The 25,875-nt window shown below is 36.2% G+C and overlaps 1 protein-coding gene across 9 annotated transcripts in view; it reads right to left on the reverse strand.

Annotated features, from left to right (window-relative positions):
- Positions 1-25,875, reverse strand: part of ptprt (protein tyrosine phosphatase receptor type T) — a 313,327-nt gene that overhangs the window by 97,543 nt on the left and 189,909 nt on the right. For 4 of the 9 annotated variants that reach the window (XM_084929068.1, XM_084929066.1, XM_084929067.1 and 1 more), the window contains exons 15-16: positions 20,535-20,571; positions 6,937-7,072 (exon numbers count right to left, since the gene is read on the reverse strand). In XM_084929068.1, coding sequence (XP_084785194.1) covers positions 6,937-7,072; positions 20,535-20,571 — 173 coding nt within the window. Of the gene's footprint in view, positions 1-1,234; positions 1,268-6,936; positions 7,073-18,472; positions 18,530-20,534; positions 20,572-25,875 lie in introns of all 9 variants that reach the window. The other 5 variants (XM_084929063.1, XM_084929062.1, XM_084929061.1 and 2 more) reach the window with 2 other exon arrangements.

Below are 25,875 nucleotides of genomic sequence, written 5' to 3' on the forward strand. Positions count from 1 at the left end.
CACCAACCTGCTATCAATGTAGAAAGCACCATAATGTGGGAACATATATTTTTTTCTCTGTCTGAAATTCTGTTGATGGAAAATTAACTGCAGATATCTTGCAAATAATGAAACAGTTTACAATGTTTATCAGTTTGTCAAAGCAAATGGCTGGTAGAGTGTTGGGCAGATAAATCTCATATCAGAGGAAATGATAAGTATACTTTGATGCATTGAACGTCCTCAGAAATTATAATAGTTTTAGATGTGCACTTTTGACAGGACAATAACGTACCAAAAAGCACAGATGGTGTGCAACAATGTGTAAATGTTCACATTAAATAAATTAAAGTACTGACAAAGTGACAAAATATGTTAGAAAGTTTTCCAAAAGCATCTTAGATTAACTTTTCTACCTAGCTAATAGTAACAGCCAAAGCAGCCATTAAAAAATTCCATTCACACTTCAGTTTGCTACTAAAACTTTGCTAAAACGTATTCCCCAAGTTAGACTTCAAGTCAGCAAGGAAGAGAGATAAGTATACAGACTAATGATACTATTACAGGTAGGGTGCCAACAACTGCCTAAATGACTTCTAATGTCTAACAATGGAACTTGCAAAGTAACATTAAAATCTAAATTTCATCTATTTAGTGGCATAAATCGGGCAGTAAAAAGGCAATCAGAGGCACTTTAAGTCTCAGTGGTAAAACTGCTGAGAGGAAATTGCATACCACAGCGATTAAAATATTAAGCGTTACATTTTCATTGTATGAAAGAAAACAAATATGTGACCCCCAAATGCCTTTACATGTTGCTTAGGCGAGAACATTCTATGGTCCTTTTCACCAATACTAAGATTCATAACCAAGGTGATTACACACTGTCTGCACACTTATTATATTGAAAGGTACACACCATGTATCCCAAGCTTTTTTGTTTGTTTTGTTTGTTTGTTTTTCCCCAAAATGTACATCTGATTTTTAGGTTATCCCAATTCAAGGTGAAAGATGGACAACTGGAAAGTCTTTCAAGAAATATATGGAGGAACGTCTCAATTATATCATTAATGACATTTTTTGTAGGTGTTATAGCTAATGAGTTTGTCAAATATGAGAAGAATAATTCTCAGCAATTTAATATTCAATGACAGTGACAAGATGTATTTGGAAACTACTAAATGCTGAGGTGAAAATCACATTGAAGAACAGTGCGGAGTGGATGTGGTCATGTCTAGAAGCAAACATACAATACCCCACGCTCAGAGTTCTCCATGTGTGAATCTCTCTATCGGAGCAAGGGCAAGGCAGGTACAGGACGGGACAGGAAGGGGTGGAGCCAAAGACAGGAAGCAGGAAGATAGAGAGAAACATAAAAGGGCGTGAGACTTGATTCAAAGAGGACGAGTTGAGAAAGACATCTGTTTGTTTGTTTTTTCAATCGTTTGTAATGCATTCCTTTCATTCCCTCACATTCATTACTTTTTCAATTTATGCTAAGCATTTGACACCAAAGTTCAGAACTAACATAATAGGGCTGGGACTCTTTGAAGCACCTTATTTGTCTTGTATATATGGTCAAAGAGGAGGCAAATATGTGAACTGTCTCTAGCTTACATTCCTGTGACTCACTGTATTTTTTATTAAGGAGCTACCAAATATTATTAAATTGTTAATATTGTATAGTGCATAGTGACAAGCAAAGTTACATTAACTCTTTCAGAAGATAAATTTTGTGATATTACGAGAAGTGAGAAGTTCATTGAATATATGAAGCATAGTATATGAAGTTTATTTTTGCTAAGAAGATCTAGTTTAACCATTTGCTTTTTGGACCATTTTGGACCATCATCACCATTGGTGAAAATCTAAAATGTCAAACTTCACTGAATACAATATAAAAAAGTCACTTTTCAAATCAAAGTTGAGGATCAGAGACCAAATTCCATGATCCTTTTTTATTAATTCCTCTATGAGAAAGTAAAAAGCTCCAGCCTGCAGATGTGATTCTTCAAATTGTTTGGTAGCAATTAATCTTGAGAACTTTTCAAGACCCCTACACTTCGGGAGATGAGTACTGCACTGCTAGCCATTTAGAAAGTTGTGCAGTAAACCCAGACTAGGTTTACAATCTCTCTCAAGAGTGAGTCATCACAAGACTAAGAGTGTGAGTCAATAACTTCAAGGCATATGTGAATAAGTTTGCAGGTGCAATACATTGTTGTTAAGCATAAGGTATGGCTCCGATACAAGCCTAAAACAAATAAAAGCTTCAGTCTGAAAGCAGTGCAGCTTTCAGTCTACACCATTTAAATTTCAAGGTCACGTCCCTGTGAACTCTGTGCCAATTCCTGTGTACCTACTACTTTTACACTCCTTAAACTCCTGGGAAGTTCTATCCTTCCTACTGAAATTATGTGTTTGGTCTTCAAACACTTGTTTGTCAAATTGACACAGCTTTTATGTTTAAGTGTGTCAGTGGTACCATGAACGCTCTCCATGCATTTTTAACATTCACAGGATTCAAGAATCATTGGGCTGTAAATTGTGATTTTATTTTTATTTTTTTTACATCTTGAAGTGTACCATTGTGCTAGCCTTCACCAGTGTACATAACACTGAAAAGTTTTGGTCAAACTAACATCATAACAATTCACGGCATTGAATTATGTATTTAACATAAACTTGATCAAAACTATTGTTTGTAGTTGTTGTTTTGGTGCTTTTTTTGAACTAACAAAACAAATGATTATTGTTATCACCATCATCACAATCACAGGAAAATTTTGCAATACTGGTATTTTGCATTCAGATATATAGAAGCAACAGTATATACAGATATAGGCACAATAAAGGTTTGCAAAGGTTTCCACAATGTACAGACTAATAGAAAACTAAACATAATCACTTATGATTATGTAGAAGTGAGTAGTAAGGTTATTGTGTGTAGATACCCCATCAAACACCTATTGTGTGTCATTTTTTATGTCAGTTTGCTGTGTTTGGGCAGTGGGTGTGTAGTCAAATATGAGGATTCTATAAAAACATCTCATCTCTAGGATTTCAGATTTTCTTTCTGTGTAATGGATGCATAAACAAAGTTCCAGTAGTAGTTTTTTTTAGACAAACATACAGAAACAATTGGATATATGACTTTAACTTTGAGTTTGTCCACTTCTACATATGTGTATACTATTTACTTAAAGTTATACACCGTGGTAAAACCATGAAACAGACAAGGGTTAATAACTTCAGTAAATTTGCTTGTTTGCCTGACTAAACTCACTTCTGTGTTCTTTCTTTTTAGATGTTTATATAATTAGTTTTTATTTAGAATGAGAATTTAATTCACACCTTTTAAAGTTGTTGTGGGCATGAAAGGCGTATGAAAGCTTCAGATAAAATACAATCACAAAAGGCAGTTATTGAGCCAGAATTTGAAATAGCTTGGATAAAAGGAAAAAAGGGGTGAAATAAGTTTAACATATTTTCCATCAATTTGCAGTTCCAAAGATGTCACCTTTTCTCAATTACTTGGTTTAGGTCTGCTTCTCTGGCATTACAAACAGAAATCAGCCGGTGTACAGGGAGCTTCTGGAACATTAATTATTCATTGATTCTCCTCTTAACCTTTCTATGAAAAGTGTGTCTTCTGGTGCTGGTTCTTTGAGCCCTCAGGGCTACCTGGCTGTAGAAACACTGAATCCCCATTAAGCCTTCAGCCTTGTTCAATGTTATTCTCTTTCACATACATTATCAGCAACATGTCCTGGCTTTCTTCAGAAAATAAAGTCCATTTGGAACACATGTAAAAGTGGTCTAAAAGATTAATTGGACAGCTATGCGCGTACTTCCCAACAAAGTTTTGGTGCAGAGTAATTTATGAGGTTTAAAAGGCATGTAAAACACTTTCTGTTTAAAAAAAATCTGCCACTGGGACTGGCTGAAGTATGCAGTGTAAAATATAGATGATCCCAGATATATGGTAAAACCGTCACTGTCTGAATCCATTCAGTTGGACTCATATTATCGATTGTTTTTCTTTCTTGTGTCTCCATGACTCCCCACTATGTCTTGGTACAATTTAATAATTTCCCTTTTCTCACTTTTCTCACATTTTTCCTATCTTGATATGTACTCCATGATTTCACTTGACATATATGTGCCCTTTAATTCTGACTGATGGCCTCGGTCAGCTCCGGTTCATGAGAAGCATCCCAACTGCTCCTTCATTTCTCTATTTTTTTCTCTACAGTGTCATTGCTTTTTTTGTCTATATCTACTGTTGCAATGTTTGCCCTCTAATTGGCTTTTTATGTATATTATGCCCCCCCCCTAGTCTGATTAGCATCTCATTAGCATATCCACTTGACCCCAGGGTTAACCAGTGCTGCCTGGTTTTCAATTACCATATTCCTTCCAATCTTATACATTTGTCCCTTCCTTCTGTCACTCTCATCCTTTCCCACTTTTATTTTGTTTAACTTCTATATTCCCTATTTGTGCCTTCTTCTGATTTCTCCACCTTTACCTTTTTTGTTATATAATGTATTATCCTCCTTTGGCTCTACTGGATTTTTAATCCTCTTATTTGGTATATTTTCTGTTAGCCTGGGTTAGCCTCTAATTAGCATTTCAAACTGACCCAGTGCCCTGCCTGACTTTATATTTTTGCCTGAGTACTATTTTGCTTGCTTAAAATGGTTACAACGTTATATTTGACTAGCAATAAGGTATCTGCCAGTTTTCCCTCAGGCATTTTTATCTGTTCATCAAGCTTAATGTTCAAAATTCAACAGCTGTTCAATAGTAACAGGTCATGAACAATTCTTTAATTTAGCAAGTGCAAGTTGAGAGCATCCTTGTTGCATTTAGACAATATTTTGCCCTTTTTCTCTCTCTCTCTGTGGAACAGTATGATTTTACATGACATTGTGCTTGATTCAAGCTTTTTGCTAACTAATGATTTTAGTCTAAGGAGCTTGGAAAGAAAAATACCTGGACTTCTTTAAGTTTCCTTGAAGATGTTTCACCTCTGAGCCGAGAAGCTTCTTCAGTTCTAAGCGCAATTGATGGAGAATCCCAGATTTTAAGCCCTATGGGAGTGTCCCCAAGAGGGTCATGGACCCCCTATTGATCCTCTACCTAATCACATGAGCCAAAGTGTGAAAATGGGTGTGGGTCACTATCAGCCAAGGTTTTAGGTGAACTCATTTTGAGACCATGCCCCACCATATCATGTGACTTACTGAGATCAAATGACCCTAGATGTGAGTGAGCACTGAGGCATCTGGGATGGGATCTCAAAACTGGATGATAGATTGCAGACAGCTGGTGTTGTAAGACAGCCCCTCTGTTCAAAGATGGTCTTCCACGACCCTCTTAGGAACATTCCCAATAGGGCTTAAAAATCTGGGACTCTCCATCGATTGCTCTTAGATCTGAAGAAGCTAGAGGTGAAATGTCTTCAAGAAAGTCAAAGAAGTCCAGGCTCTTTTAATTCCAAGCTCCTTAGACTACTATGACCTGGATGGCTGAGAAGCTTCACAGACAACAAATAATTTTAGTTTTACACAAGCAAGTAATCTACCCGAGAACCTGACCTTGTTCAGTGCTATGGTATTTCATTTTAGTGGATGTTTGGTCGATATTAAAACACAACTTTTTATTTTAGGAATGGAGACAGTACAGATTTATAAAGCATTAAACAATCTCCAGTAGCTATATATTCCTTCCAAACACAGTATTACATTTTGTAAAAAAAAAAAAGAGAAAATCTCAGTTTTTAATGTCTAAAACAGAAGGACCAAGTGAACATATTGTCTAAATGTATTTCATCACACTCCCGTGCAGCGTTTAGTTTTGAAGTGTATGCAGTTTATAATAAATACTGATAATTACTGATCTCTTAACGCACTATAGAGTGGTTACTGGAATGCATTTGCAAGTGTGTCATTATTTTCTAATTTGACTGGTAACAGAAAATAATCCTCACACTATTTAGTTTTTTCTCTAATTTTGCTGCCAAGTTAATGTATGTTTTAAACCAAAACCAACTTTTTGGGAAAATAAAAAACAACCTGTGACACAAAAATCACAAATGTAAAAGCAATATGAAGGATATGAAGGTTAGAGAGGAATGGGAGAATTGATGGAACAGTATAGAAAACTAGAGAAAGTAACAGAAAGAAAGGCTGGTGATGGTGCAAGCCAGTGTGCAAGTAAACAAAGATACAGAAAGCTTTTTATAGCTGCTAAATGGGTTATATAAAACAGTTCCTACGAGTTTTAAATATATATATATATGTGTGTGGGGAATAGTATAATTTTTATTTATTTGTCTTTAAGGATTATAGGATTGAATATGTCACCAGGTTTAATACAAATTTTTGACCTTTTATATTGCCAGAAGAAATGAATATAGATCTGTAGGTTTTGCAATGTGTTTTTAACCTGAAATGTTTGTTAAAAATTTTAAATCTTAGACTTTTTTTGTTGTTGTTGCAAGAAACAAAACCTAAAGGAAAAAAAAAAACATTGTAAATTCTGATTCAGTTTTATTTCTAAATGTGGTCAAATCTCTTTAACTGAACATATTTTTTTTTCTTGATAGATCATTAGGGTCAAATTAATCTGTCACTCCCTGTACACTTAAAACTATCCACCTGCATATATATGCTAATGAGGACACTTGAATCTTTAAGAATACAGCCTATGCCCTAGGCCCTAACCTCGCTTTCTTTTAGTTTACTAATTTGCATTAAAGGTGCATTATTATAAAAATAAAACTGCAGTGCTACTTACTGGTATAAAACAAACTACACACTGCCTTGTCTAAGGGTTAAGATAATGGCACTGAAGTTACAAAAAAATGTGTTAATAATGACTCATTGTGAAAATGCTACATTTAATACCTTTAAGCTGCTACTCTGTCCTGTTGGTTAGTTCAATACCTACCTGCGTTTGAAGGTGAGAACAACTCCAAGAAGGATGATGATGAACATAAGAATCCCAGCAATCACGCCAGCCATTTTAACTGTGCTGTCCACCTGTTTCTCTGGCTCCATAGCATCAGAGTCCTGCGTTGATGCACCTAAAAGCACACATATGCACACACAAACAAACAGGTATGCAGATAGTCACATTGGTAGGGAACCTCAAACATATTTGCTTGGCATATACATTCACACAGAAATGCTAATGTGTGGATGGACATATTCATTTGCATACAGCATTGGAAGTTCAATACGGTGAGCAGGTCTTGCAGGCACACACATTCACTCACACCATTGTGGTAAAAAAGTTTACACAAACTCATCATGAGTCGTCAATTAATCATTTCGGGATATTATTCTTTGAACTGTTCATTTTTTAAGGGTGTCATGTTTGTACAGCTTTAATGTTTTCTTTAAGGTCCCTTGGAGCAATTTCTAAATAACTGCAGATAATAAGTTCATCATTTTAAGCAACTATATGGAAGAAAAAGTTATTTAGATGTGCCACTACTTTGCCAAGGTGCAGAAAAAGACACAGCTGCCTTGGAAATCAGTTAGGATGTTCAGAAACAACACAGGAATCAAGGTTCAAACCAGCCATGAAAAACTGCTCAGATGTCACAACCTACAGTGAAGCTAGTCACTCTGTTGGATGGACTGAGAGACTGTTGACCGAGAAATAAATTTCAAAGTTCAAAAATTGAGACATTCAAGCTTAATTGAAATTTGTAGCCAACACAAACAAGCCAATTGTCTTCTGGAGAAACATTTTTTGTCAGATAAGATTGAACTGTTGGCAATAATGAAAGAGGTATTTTTTGGAGGCTTTCAACCCTAATAACACTTTACCAGTTGTCATGCAAGGTGGTGGTAGCATTATGCTCTTGAGTGGTTTTGCTGCTAATGGTACTGGGACATTACACAAAGTGGATGGAATTCTGGAGGGGGAGGATTGCAATCCTGATAAAATCAGACTTGTGCACCTAGTTCTTGTTTTTTAAAGTCATTAAAGATGCATGCTGTGCAATCATTCAACCCTGGAATAAAGAACACTTCAAAGAAATAATTAAAAGCCCCAAATTACCATGACATTCATCCTCATGATGAGTGTATGTAAACTTCTGACCACTACTAGATCTATATGTATACAAAGACATCTTTATTGATGGACCCATATATGTAGGTATAAACTGTGTACACAGTCGTACATATGCTCAAAGACAAAACATATATATGTTGGCAATGAAGGAATACTAGAAACACTGTATCCCAAGGTGAAGATAAATTCTTAACACTGCATCCACATTAAAAGAGAATATAACCCATAAAATCATGGTAACAAAAAACACAAAAACAAAAAAGTAATAGGCATTGGATGAAATGTGATCATTTTTGTTCAAAAATGAAAATTTAAAGGAGAAATTTGAAATTTAGCATTATTTGACAATATTAGACAAGAATTGTAGTCCAGCTAAAATGTGTGAATTTTAAGTATGTCATTTTAAAAGCAAACGTATTATTTTCACAAATGTTTATATTTCATTTTAGAACAAAATGATTAGACATACTTTGAGTGATAACTGTTAAAAGGCTTTGTGTTCTTAAAAAGTAATAATTACAGCTTGTTAAATATGTAAAAAAAAAACATAAACAATGACATACAACCATACACAGTGCAATGAAGATGACAAACAGTGGATGAAGAAAGCATTTCATTGGCAAAAAAAAGTGGTGCTTCATGAACTGTTAATAATCAATAACTAATTACGCTCAAATTTACTACCCTTTCTGAGTGTTTGACACAGTCTCTTTCAAATGTAATGCAGTTTTAAATTTAGTAATGCCTCTTACAGGTAAATATATAAAGCCAAAGAATAAAGGAAAATATAGGTGAAGAATAGTGGAATAACGTTTTAAAGAAAATTGTTTTTCTTAAACCATTACTGACTTCATTTCAAAGGACAAAAACAGTCAAAGGACAATGCACAAATGTGTAAGTCAGTAAACGACATCCAGGTTCATGGTCCAGAAATGTACATAGAAAACACAGTACAGACTGGATTTGCATCACTTTGAGTTATGTAAGGATTAAATAATTTGGCAAATTATGGGGAAACAAATGGGGAAACTTGGGGAAGGGGGATAAAAGGTTTGTGTATATTGTTGATTTTACTAAACAAGAAAACATATTCAAATACATAAAGCGCTGCTCTCATTGTGTGAAGCCAAATAAAATATATTATTTTTATAATAAAAGAATGGTATGAAATATGAGTTACAGCTTAACCATAGTTTCCATTAATAATAATACCACTGAATCTGATCAACACTGATGTCACAGAAGGTCACAGAGAGGCCAATGAAGTGTGTTAAAGGCATATATAAGAACATTTCTTCTGATGTTTCATTCATATATATGAAATTCATATCTAGAATTTATTTTGTAAAATGTTTTCAAATACCGTCTGTGCTGAACCACAGAAATATCTAAAAAAAAAAACAACCCCCCCCCCCAAAAAAAAACAGCATAGTGTTTTTGGTCTGTCCTTTAAGACAGTGACACAAATGCACTCTCATTGTCAGTGCTTTTCTCAACTGGTAACTGGTTGCTAAAAATTATAATAGTCAAAGATAAGTTCCTATGATATTTTGTATAGAAACCAAAAGGTAACTGTCAATAACTTTCAACAGACTGAATGTCAAAAGGTAAAATCAGACATAAGACAAAGGACTGGTAAAATGTATTACTTAAAAACTGACAGTTCATAATAAAAAATACGCTGGAAAGACAAAGACAAGAATCCCCAAGCTTGTGATCGTGCACATGAATGCCCCTGTCCTCGTGGAGACATATGCCAAACAGATTCTTGTTATAACCTTGATAGACAAAGACAGCCGATTAATAAAGTAATACTGCTGCGTAGGAGTTCAGTTTAATCCCCCGTCTCTCTCATCTTCGCCCCCTCTGCAATAACAACACAAGGTTGGCAGTGGAATGCACTGAGCTAACGGCTTAAGCACCTAACCTTGGCACACTCAGTAATAGCTGCTGCAGTCCTCAATTGCCGTGGTGAGGAGATGTTCTTTTAAAAACCCTGAATGCCTTCAATGACAACATATTCTCAGTCTTTATAGCTCAATCATTGACAGTCTACCTGTCGTGAAGCTGTATCATCTTTGAAGAAAAAAAAAGAAGAATGCATCAGTTATTCTCTGACAATTTATTGCTAAAAAGATTTATTTGTGTAAGTTTAATAACACATTATTATGTTCTACTTTTTGAACACTTTGAGTTCTCAAAACTTGTACCCCATGTCGGCGGATCTTAAGTGTTTTATGAAGAAAAAACATGAGGGGATTTTGAAGGTCTTATAAATACAACATTTTAAGTCTGAATTGTGTTAGATCTACACCAGTGTTAGCATGCTAACCCCTAGTACATCATGTGTAATACCGCCCCCACTTCAAGATGCAACACTGAGTTACAATACTGACGGGGTGGTTTACGCAACAAGCTAATACTGCTGACATAAACAACAGTTATTTAGGAAATTAAAGCATCTTGGGCAGAGAATAACATGCCCTTCCAGAGACAATAAAGTCCCCCTAAAAAGACAGACAGTTTTTTCTTATATTCCTTTCTTTTTGTTTTTTCTTCCTCTTAACATTTTTAATCTTATATACTAGATTTTGACTTTTTTCTTCCTAGAGAAACAGAAAAATCATAAAGGCACAAAATGCAAAGTGTAATTTTAAAAGACGTGGACCTGTGATTATTTTTACACTTGTGCCACCCCAAGCAATCACTGTACAGAGGATAGTGGTTCTAAAAAGAAAAGGTGCTTTTCCAGATATTGGAAAGGTGCTTTTAAGAACTAAGGGACTTTGCAAGGACGTTTTGCTTGAAATTGCTTTTAGTAATAATACAATGTAGTAATTTTTTAACGTTCTTAAATCTTTGTTGAGATTGTTCAATATTTTGGAAGTGTTTGTTATATTCACTATGTTGCATATGGCAATAATAATGAAGACATTAACAACATAATGTTGTGGATTTCAGCACATTCATTGTACTCTTAACGAAGGAACTGTGAAATCTTACTTACTCTTTTATATTGAATGAACAACATCAGAAAATAGTGTTCATGGTACACTATCAAATAGCTTATAGCCCTGTAAACAGCAAAGGCTTAAGAGTTCAAGGTTCAACTTTTCTGTGTCTGTCACGCACGTTATAGTTAAACGAAGTCTTGAGCGATCATGCAAGAGACGAGTTCACACATTTCCCTGTAGTCTGTGCCCTGGTAATCACCCCACAGGTGTATTAAACCTCAATTTCCCCCCTGAGTGATCCACAATATGTATCACCTGACACATTTCAGTGTGACCCCATTTGTTCACACTTCACCAGCCCATGTGATGATTGGGTTCAACAGTTCATGATGTAACAGAAGAGGACCCCATCTGGTGATGAGTTCAGCTCCATTTAACATTGTGATTGGCCAGTTTGGGAGCCAATCAGGCACACTTAAACAGAGTTCTGACCAGGGCATAGAAGAAGTGATCTAATGTGACTTTGTCCATTACATGAGGGTAAAAGTTGAGATGAAGCAAATTGGAACAGCAAAATAAGACTAATTTCCAACTGGTGCAAATACAATATGGAGCAGACTATGGCCTCATTTATTTTTGTATTGTCAGTTTAAGGTAACAGGTGGCCTGTAAGTACATAAAATAGATGCATCCATCTTGCTTTCTTGCCACAGGTACTGGCAGGTGGTGTAGGTATTATTTTCTTGGCAGATACCAGGTTGCTAAAAAAGAGAGTTGGAACAGTGAAGAGCTTTGCATCATGTCATAGTGTGTGAATGTCCTCATCTTTTCACGAACTGTAGCTTTCTATTAATGAGCATCCTAAAATGTGCACTACCTCAAAAAAGAAACAAAGAAATGAATGAATGAATGAATGAATATCTTTATTCGAGCAACCGAATAATAATAAAGTTATTGTAATGTACAATTGTAATATACAATTACACACACAATAAATAAAGAAAGAAAGAAATCCGGAAATTCTCACATATACTTATGTCTGCAACCTGAATATTTACAACATTAAATCACTCATCTGTGGTCTCATAGAGAATGGACTGAATTGAGCCTACATGGCGATGGCCACAGTAATTTTTTGTTATTATTATGTAATGTTAACTCAACAGAAAGACATGGAATATCAGAAAGAAAGATCCAACTGTTCTACCAGTACCTGGATGGCTGTCTAGGTGCCTGAATTCACACCACCTAGTTTTCACAATAATAGGTTGTCAGGACTATACTGTAAGGTTTGGAAAGGGGTTACTGTGGTAACACTAACACAAAGCATAAATACTTTAGATTGTGTATATAGGGTAAATTGCTGCAAAAGTGATATATCTTAAAAGCTATTGGAAACAACGAACCTTTTAATTGGAAGAACATTCAATTAGAAAAGAAGAATGAACTGAACATTGAAGTTATTGAAGTACTGGAAAAATATGGTTCAATGTTTTCCTCAAGAGAAGCCATGCTAAAATATATAAACTATAGTGCAGAACTAAATATACGCACCTATACTGTCAAATACTGTCAGAAATTCCTAAAAATATCTACAGGGTGAGAATCACTTCACAAAAACTTTAAATATGAACTTGAGCGAAAATAAAAAATTGGCTCGGGATAAAATATAAAAAATAAAAGGATGTCATGGAATATTTTAATTTATAAAAGTTGATTTCTGTATTAACGCAGAATGGAGTAAAGACAGAAAACATTAAAGGGAACCGCTTCAATGTTTGCCACTGTAATTGTGACAACACTAGGTTGGTGATGATACTGATTACTTCCAAAAGGCATTAATCCCTTGAATATCTTGTGTTCCTGAATGCACATAGGATGTGTAAGTGTGCACACGTGCAACTGGGTATAATGTTTTTTGAGGGTGTTTTTTTCCCCCCATTTATACCATTTCCCCCCCTTTTTTTATTTCCCCTACTTGGAGAACATGATAAAATTATCAGGGAGGAATTACGAGTAAAACCTGAGATATTAAAAACATAATCTCATCCAAATGGAGAGAAGATTGATTCTCCTAGCTTCCAACGCACTCCTGCACCCCTGAATGGCATATTAAATGGTTCTTTTCAGCGTGGATGTGTGTATGTGTGTCAGGTGCAGATCACTGTTTGAAGGTGGGTGTATTTTGTGTGTCTTCACAAATGTACTTTTCTTTGTGTGTTTGAGTGGCATAGATCACTGTGCATGTGCACTGAGTTTGACTTACTTGTTCACGTTATAGGATATCGGTTGTCTAACACACTTAAATGGAAAGTTGAACAGAGTATAATGGGAATTTGCTGCAATATTTTTGTTTGATTAAAAAAAATATATAGGTGATGCAGGGTGTTACAGTATGTAGGCTTTACTGGTGCATGTATAAATGCAAAAATATCTTAAATGACCTGAAGGTTTAGTTTTCCGGTACTGTTTTGTCAGCAGCTGCAGGGCTTATCCTCTGTGGATTAGTGTTACCATGGCTGAGTACGTTTAACAGGATTACTAATCAGAACTATGCTACCACAGCGCTCCATGTCAGTGTTTGCATGTATACTTTTAAATCTGCCTTTTGCTGCGTTTCTGAACATTTAGGTCCATGTTTGTGTATATGTAACTATATCTGCATATGTAACAAGTTACCTCGGCGTGAATGGATCTACCTGCATTACTTTGGAAATGTGTCTCTGTCCAGGTTTGTGTATGTATATACTGAATGTATCTGTGGCCCAATGGTACCTCGGTTAAGATAGCTGTCTCTGTGAACATTAACAATGGTAGTGATTGGCCATTAGCTCTGTCTTACAGAAACACACACATATGCCAGTTTCCACTGATGTTAAATAAAGCAGGATACTGTTTACTAAATACTTAAATCACGTTCTGAGTGATTGTATGCATGTGTGTATTTCTGGACTTATGATTTATGACATCTTTATGAGACAGGTCATGTGCTCTATGTACGATTTATTGTGGTTCTATATTGTAACGGTTTACACATTCGATTGACAAGTGAAAGGTTGCAAGTTTGATTCTAGCTGTAGACAAGCGTAAAACTGCCAAATCAAACATGTGGTGCTACTTGCTGTGGTGGCCAGCTGAAGTATCACCACATGTTTGATTTGGCAGAATAGAAGATAATACATCTTCTAGTAATAGAAGACATTAGATCTGCTACTGGATCTAACATGTATTCCTTCCCGAACCCAGTGCTGATAGCTCTATGCCAATTAATAGATTCCCAGTGTATATTTTTGGGGGATAACAATCCTAAAGCGCAGCTCTTATGATCATCAAATTAGTTACTTGAAGAAATTTATGTGTGCCAAGGTAAAGGCTGAAGTGATTTTCATGTCAGATGCAGTTGCTGAAATCTTACAGGTACAAAGAAAAAAAAGGCTTTCAAGAACCTGATCCTGAAGAAAACAAATTAAACTAGAATTTTAAAAAAAAGTGATAAATCACGTAACACTAGCTCATTCTCAGTGACTTGCAAAGCAATAAAGCAAAAATTGAGAAAAAAACATATTCGATTTTTTTTTTTAATTGATCTACGTGTCACAGAGTGAAATAACTATTTCATCCCCTATGACCCAGTCAGAATTCTGGCTCCAACAGCCTATGTGTCACACAGATAGCAAATCAGTCAATCTGTCACTCTTACTCCTGATCTCAACTCCTTATTTGTATAAATCACACCAATATTTTTCTTCCATTCCAACCTCACCTGACCACCATGGGCAAGAACAAAGATCTGTTTAAGAACATCAGGGGCAAGATTGTAGACATACACGATTATTAATCTTTTATTTATCCAGGAAAAAATCTCACTGAGAGTAAAAATCTAATTTCCAAAAGAGACCTGGCACAAGGCTAGAATGGCCAACAAGACCATCAGCAAGAAGCTTGGTCTTGGTGTAACTGTTCGGAAATGGAAGAACTATAAAATGACCATCAGCTGCCCTTGGTCTGCAGCTTTATGGAAGATCTTGCAGTTCTCAGCATTGCGTATTTTGTTCTCCCTTCCTTTCCACTCTGTTCCTCTCTCTACATTTACTGTCTCCCTCCCCGGATGCTGATGACATCTTCCCGAAGTGCCTTCTAAGATTTATACAGGGGCAGGTGAAAACTCACTGGAGCAGGTGGAAAATTCAAGCCAGAGACAGAAGGGCGGATTTAGCATAATACAACAATTCACAACAATGTCTTTCTGGTGAAGAGGTAAGCAAGTACGCCTGTCTGCATGCACAATGCTACAGTAAGAAGAGGGAAAAAAATCTTTAGAGTCAGTCTCTGACTTTTGTCATGTCTCTTTCTCTGTGTTTCATGTTCCTCCTGGCCTTTTTTTTTCTTGACAAAAAAAAAAGTCCACTATCCACCCACCCCATTTTTTGTTTCTGTCAGGTCTAAATGCAGTTGAAGCCTGCACGCTCACTGTGCAGCCTGAAAAGAACTTCATCCATTCCTTATGGTATTGTGCCATAAATGTCACATCATCCCTAGATACTTACCTACAAATGCTCCTTATGAGAGTTTTTTTTAAACATTCTGACTCAATGTGTTGCAAATTCAGACAGAAAACTGACTGACGAAGCAGCAACAAGTAAGCACTTGGCAATGATGGAAAAACAGCAGCAGTTACAAATAAAAGTATGTTTGTTTGTCTGAGGTAGTTGGGTTCAACGACAAGTATAATTCAGACACGATTCCCTCAAAATGTTACTTTTACAGTGTTCTCATGCACACCCATATCACACAAACACATGCACACACATACTCAGATAGCAAGCCACATGTTGCGTCAGTATTGCACAGTGTCTGTGTGAGTTACAACACGACTCTGAACACCACCAATTATAATCGACCTCAGGACTAATGGGAATGGGAATTAAAACTGACATATAACACCAATGTGTGAATGACAAGGGGTGGGTTTGATGCTCCTATGAGCCATGGTAGCTGAGAACATGCTGGGCATTCAAACCCTGCCAGTGTAAAAGTCCCACCTATCAATGTATACCTTCTGGTTTATTTTGCCCTCGGTAAGCAAAAAGGTATGATTTGGAAATTAATTTCTATTTTACAAAAAAAAAAGAAAAAAGAAAAACAACAGTGTTTTGGCTAAGAGCTACAAAAGCTTTTTTCAAATTGCAGGCTGTCTTTTAGTTCTGCATTACTAATATGTGACTTGAATGATGCAATCCACAACCATGGCTAAGAGACATGCATGCACAGAGTAGCAATGGTATTTATCTGCTTCACGTGGTGGGCTGCATATGAAGTCACTGTCAGTGAGTTATTTAACTGATTTGTTCTCAGCCATATTGCCAGTTTATCACAGTGGTCTCTTATGTATTTGCCACAGCAACTGAACAAATACAGCTTTAAGTGAGAGTTTATTTGTACACATGAAGAGAGACTGCAGAGTATTCTTTCTGGAAGACGCAAGTAAGTAATTGCAAGTATGTTATATTATTACTACTTAAAAAAAGGTTTGTGAGTATAAGGATTATAAACAGTGGACAAATTTTACGTGCCATATAGACTCAGCTTTAGATAAATAAGTCGAGTCGTTTAGCATTTCTCAAGCAGGATAGATTAATAAAGTGTGACTTCTACTAAGTGGAGTACAAAGAAAGAGAAAAAGCTGCATTTTATGCATCACTTTTTCAATTTAGGATGTCTGCCTAAATGGTCCTCTGAATATGATATTAAATATAATACATGAATTGCTACATTGCAAAAGTAAGTTCAGTTTTAAAACGATGTGGTTTTTAATGTACCCAGAGATCTTCTGCATTCATATAAATATAATCTGTTTTTATTCAATTGAGAATTTTATTTGTTTATAGTTTCAGACTTGTGCATGATATGCATAATTCTTTCTGCGAGAGCTTGCAAACTGAATTTCCCCCAGGACAATAAGTGTTATGGTATTCTTGTGCAATAAACTCATAGTCTTGACAAATAACTGTGACAGCAGTTTATAATAATGATTTTTGCTGACTGCTTCCCTGTTGTGTCCACATTGTTAAAGTCAACATTTTGACTGTTGTATCACTCAATGACATTCATATTCTACTGTCACATCTCTGAATTGGAAAAACAAATACTAAGAGGATTAGAATTGCTATTGTTTTGACACAATTTAATAAACAATGTTTAGCTGCTGTGTATTTATTACAGATGGATGATTGGATTTCAATGAACTGTGCTGGTATTATTATTATTATTATTATTATTTTGTGTTTGTCATTGAAAATTTACTTAAATATTCCACAGTAACCAGCTCTGTCGATTTAAGGTTGTTCACTGCACTAAATACACTAATAGCAGTAAACAGCTGACAAAACACATTACTGAACTATAATTCTTCCAGTGTCTAATAATAACTAACTAATAGGAGATATCTTCTTTTTCAGAAGTTAATATACAGTAATTGTGTCACATTCAAAGGCTGGATCTCTCACTAAAGAATTACACAAATTTATTCAGCCTTGGTGGCAAAGCTCCAAAACTTGACATGGTTGACAAATTCAGAAATGAAGCAGTTTTCTTTTCTTTCCAAATACAAGGATACAAATCATATGAGACATAAATTAACATAATGGTTCTGCTGAAACCACACCATGCTCTGTTTGGTGGCTTTTGCATATTAATTGATGTTTTGACCACTTAGTTGTTATTATTCAACATTTTTAGTACTCTGCTAGGTGTTTGAGCATGTAGTACAACTGAATTAAGCATCTTCACTGATTTGATATTATACAACAAATGTCATGGACCTATATACGAAGGCTTTAGAATAAGCAAAGAGGTGAATATTGTGGATGAGAGAACTGTCAAAGATTATCAAATGAAAATTGTTACCATCCCTTTTTTCAATCAGATAATCATACTTGCAAAAATGGAAACTATACTTTCAGAATAGTATATGCATTGTTAATAAAGTTGGGGGAACAGGGGAAAAAAACTTGTACTTATTTATAGTCTAGTTAATTTTTTTTTAAAATATTAAACTATACTTTATTAAAGAATAAAAGATTAAAAAAAAAAAAAAAAAAGTCTACAATTAGCTTAATGGTGCAACAGCTGCGCTACTGACCATGCACAAAAGCAGCATGGTTTCACTTAAGTGTGTGTGTGAAAAATGTGTGTGTATGTGTGCATGCAAGACAGAGGAGGTTCAAGCACAGCCAGCAACGCTTGAAGCAGAGCAGACATGCAAACAAATGTATTAAGATGGTGATGAGAAGGAAAGATAACGCCAAAAAATTAACAAAGGGAAGAAAAAAGGGAGGGTGTAGGGCAGGGGACAACCAAAATGAAACAGTGTTTGCGTTGTGTTCATGGTTGTACTGTGACATAACATTGGGAAGAAAATATTCTGCCTATAAAGCAATAATCACCTTCGCTTGGGATGACTAGAATGTACGGCGTTGTTATTTGTCCCCTACCTATTACCACTAAGGCCAAGGGTCGCACGTCCCCGCCGGAAAGCATGAGAAAGAAAGGGAAGAGAGAAAACAAACAACAACAAAAAAGGAAAAGAAAGAAGAAAAAGTCTAAGAAAAAAAGATGTATAGTTGTCTTTCTTCAATTCATCAAGTTTTAGATCTCCCTGGTTTTCAATTGCACAATCTGTCTTAGAGGAGAGAAACTGCAGTGGTGAGAGATAGCACTAGAACCATGAGATCAATACCACTCAGCTGGGATATGACTGGTCTTATTTCTAGGAAATAACCCTCAATGAGCATCTTGACTGGCCCATTACCAGGAAAAGGCCAGAAAGAGGTGATGCTGGTGAGGATGTTTATTACAAAGTAGTTGTCAGTGGATGCAGATATGGTGTTGGCGGTTATCACTGGAGCTTGTTATGTCTGTTAGCCTGGTTTGAAGGGTTAATAAAAACAGGGGAGTGGGAAATGTAAGACGGAAGAAACAAAGTGATGGTTAAAAGAAAATAAATTATGAACTTTGTGGCATGGGAAAGTTGGTGGAGACACCAATTTTGGCATCTGACTCTAGTTAATACTTTCCTTTATACAGCATTCTAATACAAATACTGTAAAACTACTAAAAGTTTAATGGTAGAATATTTGTTTTGGAAGAGTAAAACTGAGGCAGGTATGCGGCTCTAGTTGTCCCTCCTTTTGTTCTCAAAAGTCACTTGAGCTATTATTGCTTTGTTACCTTTAAATGCTCAATAGCTCACAATGTGGTAGATTAAGGCCTTACAATTTTATTTTTTGCAGTTCCGAAACAACAGAAAGAAAGCAAGTGATGTCTCGTACTTATTGTAAATATGCAATAGTGCATGATAAGTGCACATATATTGGATATTAGGTAATGCAGCAAACATAATCATAATTATGTGAAAATCAGCCACCTGCATTGCCTCAGAACACCAAATAACATAATATTATTGATACTTCATGTATAAAAATAATTTTTTTTGGATTACATATAATTTAACATACTCAAAATAGATTTGTATTGTTTTTAAATATATGAAAGATGGCCACAAAGTTAAAAGCATGTCTTTTTCCAAGCACACATACATGCAGACAGACAGAGAGCAGTGTTTAGACACTGTAGACATCCTACCAGAGTACATCTCACTCAAAAAAGAAAAGAAAAAAATGAAAATGGATAAAAAAAAAAAAGAGAGAATGGTAAAAAAGATAAGAATGTTCATAAATGAGCAATAAATGTTTTATGTAGACAAAAAAATAATAAGAGAGTTAGAGATACAGAAACAGACAAAGGAGATGTGGAAAAATCAAATCAATGCTTGATGCAGATGAAAAACTAAAACAGATAAAGGAGACGAGGTGAGAGAAAAAATCAATAGCAAGCTGAAAAGCTTTTAAAGCATATTGCCTGGCACATAAATGGGTGTATTTGCCAGAGATGAGCAGCAAATAAAAATGGGAGACATGGGGAAAGCAAAACAGAAGACGATGAATGGGTTTTGGAGCTAACACTTTAGCCTTCATTCACTGGGTTTAATGAAGGTGGTCAACTGGTATTATAATGGCCCCAATGTTCCACTTTATACCCTTTATACCGCGAATACAATTTGAACATTGAACATTGATGACCAACATGGATGTGGTGTGAGATGCAAAAAGAATAGCATGATGGAGGAAAGTCACAGAAAAGGTGAGCGTGAAAAGGGCTATAAGGATAGAAGAGATGGAGAGAGAATGCTATGCGACAAAATCATGCAAGATAATGTGGATGTGGTATAGGTTTGCCCGGGCTGATGGTTGTGAGTTCACCTTTTCCAGAATAGTGTGCAATCTTCTCATCTTGGCTGATACACTTGTAGCACAACACAATTCTAGGGGATCGTGTATTCACACCATTTTTTCTTTAAAAGAACTACTAACAAATTTAAAATTAAAATTACAAATATCTTATCATAATTAATGTGCATGTTGACTATCAATGGAAGGGTGCTCATACCTTTGTTAGCCAAGCGGACACAGTTGATTTTGGTTTCCTGTGGAGAGAGACAGACAGGTTAACTAATTAACTTGTGGTAAAATATACAGTTAATTTTTCAGATACTAGTGTTTTGTTGAACACATAGGAAAATGGTGCCTGTTTTTGGTCTACTCTGACCCTTTGGAATCTGACTTTTTTCTGAGTATTCTCCAAGGCATAAGTCAAGTTTCGTTTGTTGCAGTATTGAAAAATCATTGGCACTAGCTCTATTCTGTACAGAATGATCAATGGACTGGTTCTTATTTAGCACTTTTATACTATACACCTGAGCACTCAAAGTGCTTTATACAACATGCCTCATTCGCCCATTTTTACAAGCACTTTTTTCTATGCTTAAGTGCTTTCTATCTAACAAGCACTCCAAATATCTTGGCCAAGGATATTTGGCATGTAGGCAGGAGGAGCCAAGGATCAAACCACCCACCTTCCAATTAGTAGACAACCTACTCTACCTCCTGAGCTACACCCACCCCCAAAAAACAGAGCAGACAACAATGATTGCAGAGACAGAGACATTAAGTCAGACAAAGCTTGAAAAAGAAACGCTGAGCTATAGTTGGGCTGTAAACTGGCCTCCAGATACACAGCAACTGTGGTCAAGCTAAAACAACATAAATGCCGCATGTATCAGCCATCCGATGACATTGGCAGGCATTGAGATCAGCTGATGTCCAGAGGCTGCAGTATATCTTGAATTGCAAACTCAGCACCATGTTTTAGAAAACTTTTAGAAAACGTAGAAACAAATGACAAAGAAAAGTGTTAAACAGGAACCAGAAAATCAATCAGGAATCATGCTTTGGAAATTTGTCCACAACAGTTTTAAAAAATGTATTTAAATCATAGTTAACAGGCTAAAACAAGGTACCCTCTTTAATATATGGGTTACTGCATACAGTAACCACTTGCCTGACAGTGCATATATTGCATACCCCACGTAATCATTGGTCTTAATCATCAGTAAGATCACAAAACCATGCCACTGGCTTCTCATTTTGTCCAAACACACATGATTGACACATCAATCATACCAGGATCAATATGCTGTACAATTGTTGGTGTTGATTTGAATGATTTTCCACACATCATATATAAATAAGTGAAAAAAGTACAAAAGTACCTTCATTGTTATTAAACACTCATTTTTCTAAGCATTGTGATGGCCCTAAGCTTTGGCCAGGGCCTACTGTATTTTCCCCTTTGCCCCTCTGTGTTGTCTTCTAGGTTCCTAGTAGGTGGAGTTAATTAGTGTAACTGGGAGCCCCTGGCTAGTCTTGCTTGAGCATTTAAGAGTTGTCTGTCTCAGGTTTGGCTTTCTTACATCAGTCCTCGGGTTACAGAAGCCTATTGTTGTTGAATATTAAGAACTGGAATAAAGCTGCAGATTAATATTTTGATCTCACAAATGGGTCAACAGACTCACAGAGTCATCAGGGGCAGTCATCATTCCCATAAGATGGGCATAAGTAGAAGAACATCAATTATTTAAGTCTATATGCAGCAGAACTGTGTGCAGTAGTGCTTGCACTGGAGTGGGCAGAGGGTTTGAGGGATAGTAAGATGCTTATATTCAGTGTTTGATACAGGGACAGCCAGTAAGGACTTGGATATGATCTGTGAAATTCTATCAGTTAACTCATGCTTAAATGAACAGGGCAAAAGTACAACATTGGGTACCAGCACGCACAAGAATTAATAGCAATAAAAAGGAAGACAAACAAGGTAGATATTAAAATCAAACCATCCAAGTCAGGGAAAAACAGAGCAGGGAAATAAACTGGCCAAAAAAGTTGGGATGGTGGAAGTAAAGGGAGTCAGTCATACATGATACAAAGAAAGGTATGATAGATAAGGAGCTAGGGCACTAACGAGAAACGTGTGATAATTAGCAGACTTTCAGTTGTACGCAGTCGTTTAAATGGGACACTTTTTATTATGGGGAAAAATCCAACTAACTATAGTAATGTGTGTGAAGAAAGAAACAGAACAACATGTCTTGATATTTGTTTGGCTTGGGCTTGGCCATTTTGGTTTGTTAGGTTTTACACTACAAAACACCACATTGATTAATTAATTAATTGCCTTTGGTAAACTTTTGTCCAAATTATGTCTCTCCCATTATTTGTCATGGCTCTTGAGCCAGATGACAACAGAATGTACTGAAGGAATACTCTTATATGATTCTCCAATGAGTCTAAATGTGACCCTATAAAAAATACATACATAGTACAATATAAAACTATACATGTCTTGATATTTACAGAAAATAGGGTAGAAGATGTCTCTCAGCCTCTGTCTTTTAAACCAGCACTTTTCATTCCTTTGCTGCCCGTGCCTTTTCCTCTTTTCTTTCTTTTATGATGTGCTGTCATCAGTGCGTGCACCTATCTCACCCACTTGGCCTCTTTCATGTATTGGCCCATTTGTCTTCATCAAATACAAAGACTACAGCAGCTACCAACACAGAAATGTGTTACCTCAGCATTAAAATCAGTCCTAATGTACAGGCTTCTGTACACTCATTTTCATTTTAATTGTGCCATTTTGGGTCTTACTTAGATTACTGCAAACGGTCTTCCTGTAGGAAGAAACAAAATAACCTATTTAAGAAGAAGAGATGCTTTGCAAAGCCTAAAGTTAAGCTAATTTCTGTGCTTAAATACAGAAGAAAAACTCTTTCTTCAAGGTTGCTCTTAGCAGTGGAGTTCAAAAGCAAACAAAAAGCCCACCGCACTGAATGTGACAAGTTTTAATTCAGAAACACTTCAAAACATAACTAACAAAGTTAAACATAAGAGAACAAATGGTAGCAGCCTGCACCTCATCTGACCCCTACTCAAAAACATAATTTATATATTCCACTAGATTGGCTTTTTAGATTTAATTAGGGGCCAAAAGTAAGTCCAGCTCTATTCAAACTACAGTTTGGTATTTGAGGATTTAACACCATTAACTTATATTGTTCATTTTATTGTCATGTTAACAAAGATTTATGAAAGGATACATGCAAGCAAATGATAGATCCTATGAGCATCTTCAAACACACCTGCTTCTACTAAATCTCTGTCTGCTTTCCATCTGTCCATCTGTCTGTCTGAATAATGACTCTCTCAATCCCTGGCTGTTCAACTGCTTTATTGTCTTATTTATCCGTTTCCCTCATTTGTCTCTATGCATAATTTGATTGAAAGAACCTGTAGAAAACTGAGAGTGAATGTATGATAAGAGTCATACACACACACACACGGCTTTTAAGAGCAATTAATGTACTCTTCAGTTAATATGTAAAATAGAGGGCAAGAAAAAATGATTCGTAAGACTAAAAAATGGATTTCACCAGGCCAATACGTGTGTGCTAATGACAAAAATCATGCCACTTGCTATTTCTAAAAAAAATGGATGCTGTATCTACTAGAGACCGAACAAATTCCTCAGTGGGGGAAAACAAAATGAGACTTGTTTTTGAAGATATTTTGATTCATGATACGGGACACTAAACTTGTCAAAACATAATTTCATTTATATAGAATATAATGAATACTGAATTTACAGCTGCGTCGCAGCAATGCTCAACATAAAATATTCACAAAGGTAACATAACTTTGTACTTGTAACACATTAACATGGCTCCTCAAAACATGAGCTCAATGCTGCTCATTTCTATGATACTGTAATTACACCACAAAAATATATTAGTAGTACTGCTACTGACTACCAAGATTCTAGTATTGTGTGACCCCTTTATTTGCTTGGCATATGAGTTATTATGTTTTTGAAGGTTTGCAACTTACAAGGACATATGTGAGAACCTACATATACCTATTGCCTTGCACTTTAGAAGGATGTATATGTAAGGGAACTAACAGGCTATAGGAACCACTTCTGCTATAACCTGAGGTACACACAGTCCAGACTGGTTCCCAAGAGTTTGCACCTTGGGTCCGCAGACAAGGGACAGTAAAAGCATAAGACGAAGCATAAGAAATAACCATCCAAAAACGCTACTTCTAAGGCTTCAAAAGTCAATGGGTGACATCCTGGGGGTTTCAAACATCGTTTTTTTAACTGTCTGGTTAGGCCTAAAAAGTAAGAAATGTTTCAAAATACTTTCTTTCATATGCCTATTCCTCTAAGAATGAAATGTATCATATGAATGGACACAGTTGGAATACGATCAGTTTCATGAGGACCAATGAATTGTGTTTCTTTATAAACTGACCCTATTGTACCCATTTATGGTCCATTTAGAGGCATGGTTGTTCTGGATTCACAGTCACTGTGAACAGAAACACGGCCTCCACTTGGCTCATGCTAATGGACTAAGCCTCAGGGGGTTATAAGAAGCGAAGTTAATAAATATAAGGATTTATTGCCCTGACTCTATACAGAGCATTTGGAGACCAGAAGGGGGTTGAGGTGTTTACAATGGAGACACAGCATTCATTTCTGTGTGTGTAGTAGTTAACGTTGTAGAGCCTGACAGGAATACTAAAAGTGCAAGAGAGATGCAGCTGCTGTGTGGGTGAGCTCTCTCTCCATCCATCTATCGCTCCATCTTTGCCAGTCTTTTCCTCTCCTTTTCCCCCAATTCAATCACAGTTGGTTGGCTCAGTGTTCTAACCGACTGGTAGGATTTTCAATCATGTATGTTTTTTGTGTGACTTCTGGATACTGTGATTAGCTGTTGGAGTTCCCAGGCAACCCCATGTAGCCAGGGTAACGACTTAAAAAAAAAATAATAATGTTACCCTGTCTTTGACACTTTGTTTCTTTTTTTGTTTTTTTCCTGAAGCTCATTCTTTTACCAAAAACTCTTGATACTCAGACGAGCAGGCAAACACATGGGCATGAACTGCTCATGCACAGTATATACTTCCATTGTTTAATTTGAAAAATGGCTGTTTAATGAATAGAATCTTAATAAGTCTATCACAAACCCTTCTCTCTATTCCGGGGAACAAGACAGGGGTGCCCTTTGTCACCCCTGCTCTTTGATGTGGCAATTGAACCCCTTGCGATGATGCTGAGACAGGCTACTGAATTGGTAGGGATACAAAGGGGGACACAAAACCATAGGCTGTCCTTATATGCTGACGATCTCCTCCTTTTCCTGTCAAACCCTGCCATTAGTATCCCGGTGGCCCTTGGTATTATCAAAGATTTTGGGAGGGTGTCGGGCTATAAAATTAATTTAGACAAAAGTGTTCTTTTCCCCATTAATAAACAGGCGAGGAAACTTTCTTTCCGGGCCTATCCCTTTGCAATACATAAGGATAGATTCACATATTTAGGTGTTAAT

This window comes from Perissodus microlepis, chromosome 5, assembly GCF_051167445.1.
Source record: "Perissodus microlepis isolate ML-2025 ecotype Zambia chromosome 5, ASM5116744v1, whole genome shotgun sequence".
Lineage (NCBI taxonomy): Eukaryota > Metazoa > Chordata > Actinopteri > Cichliformes > Cichlidae > Perissodus > Perissodus microlepis.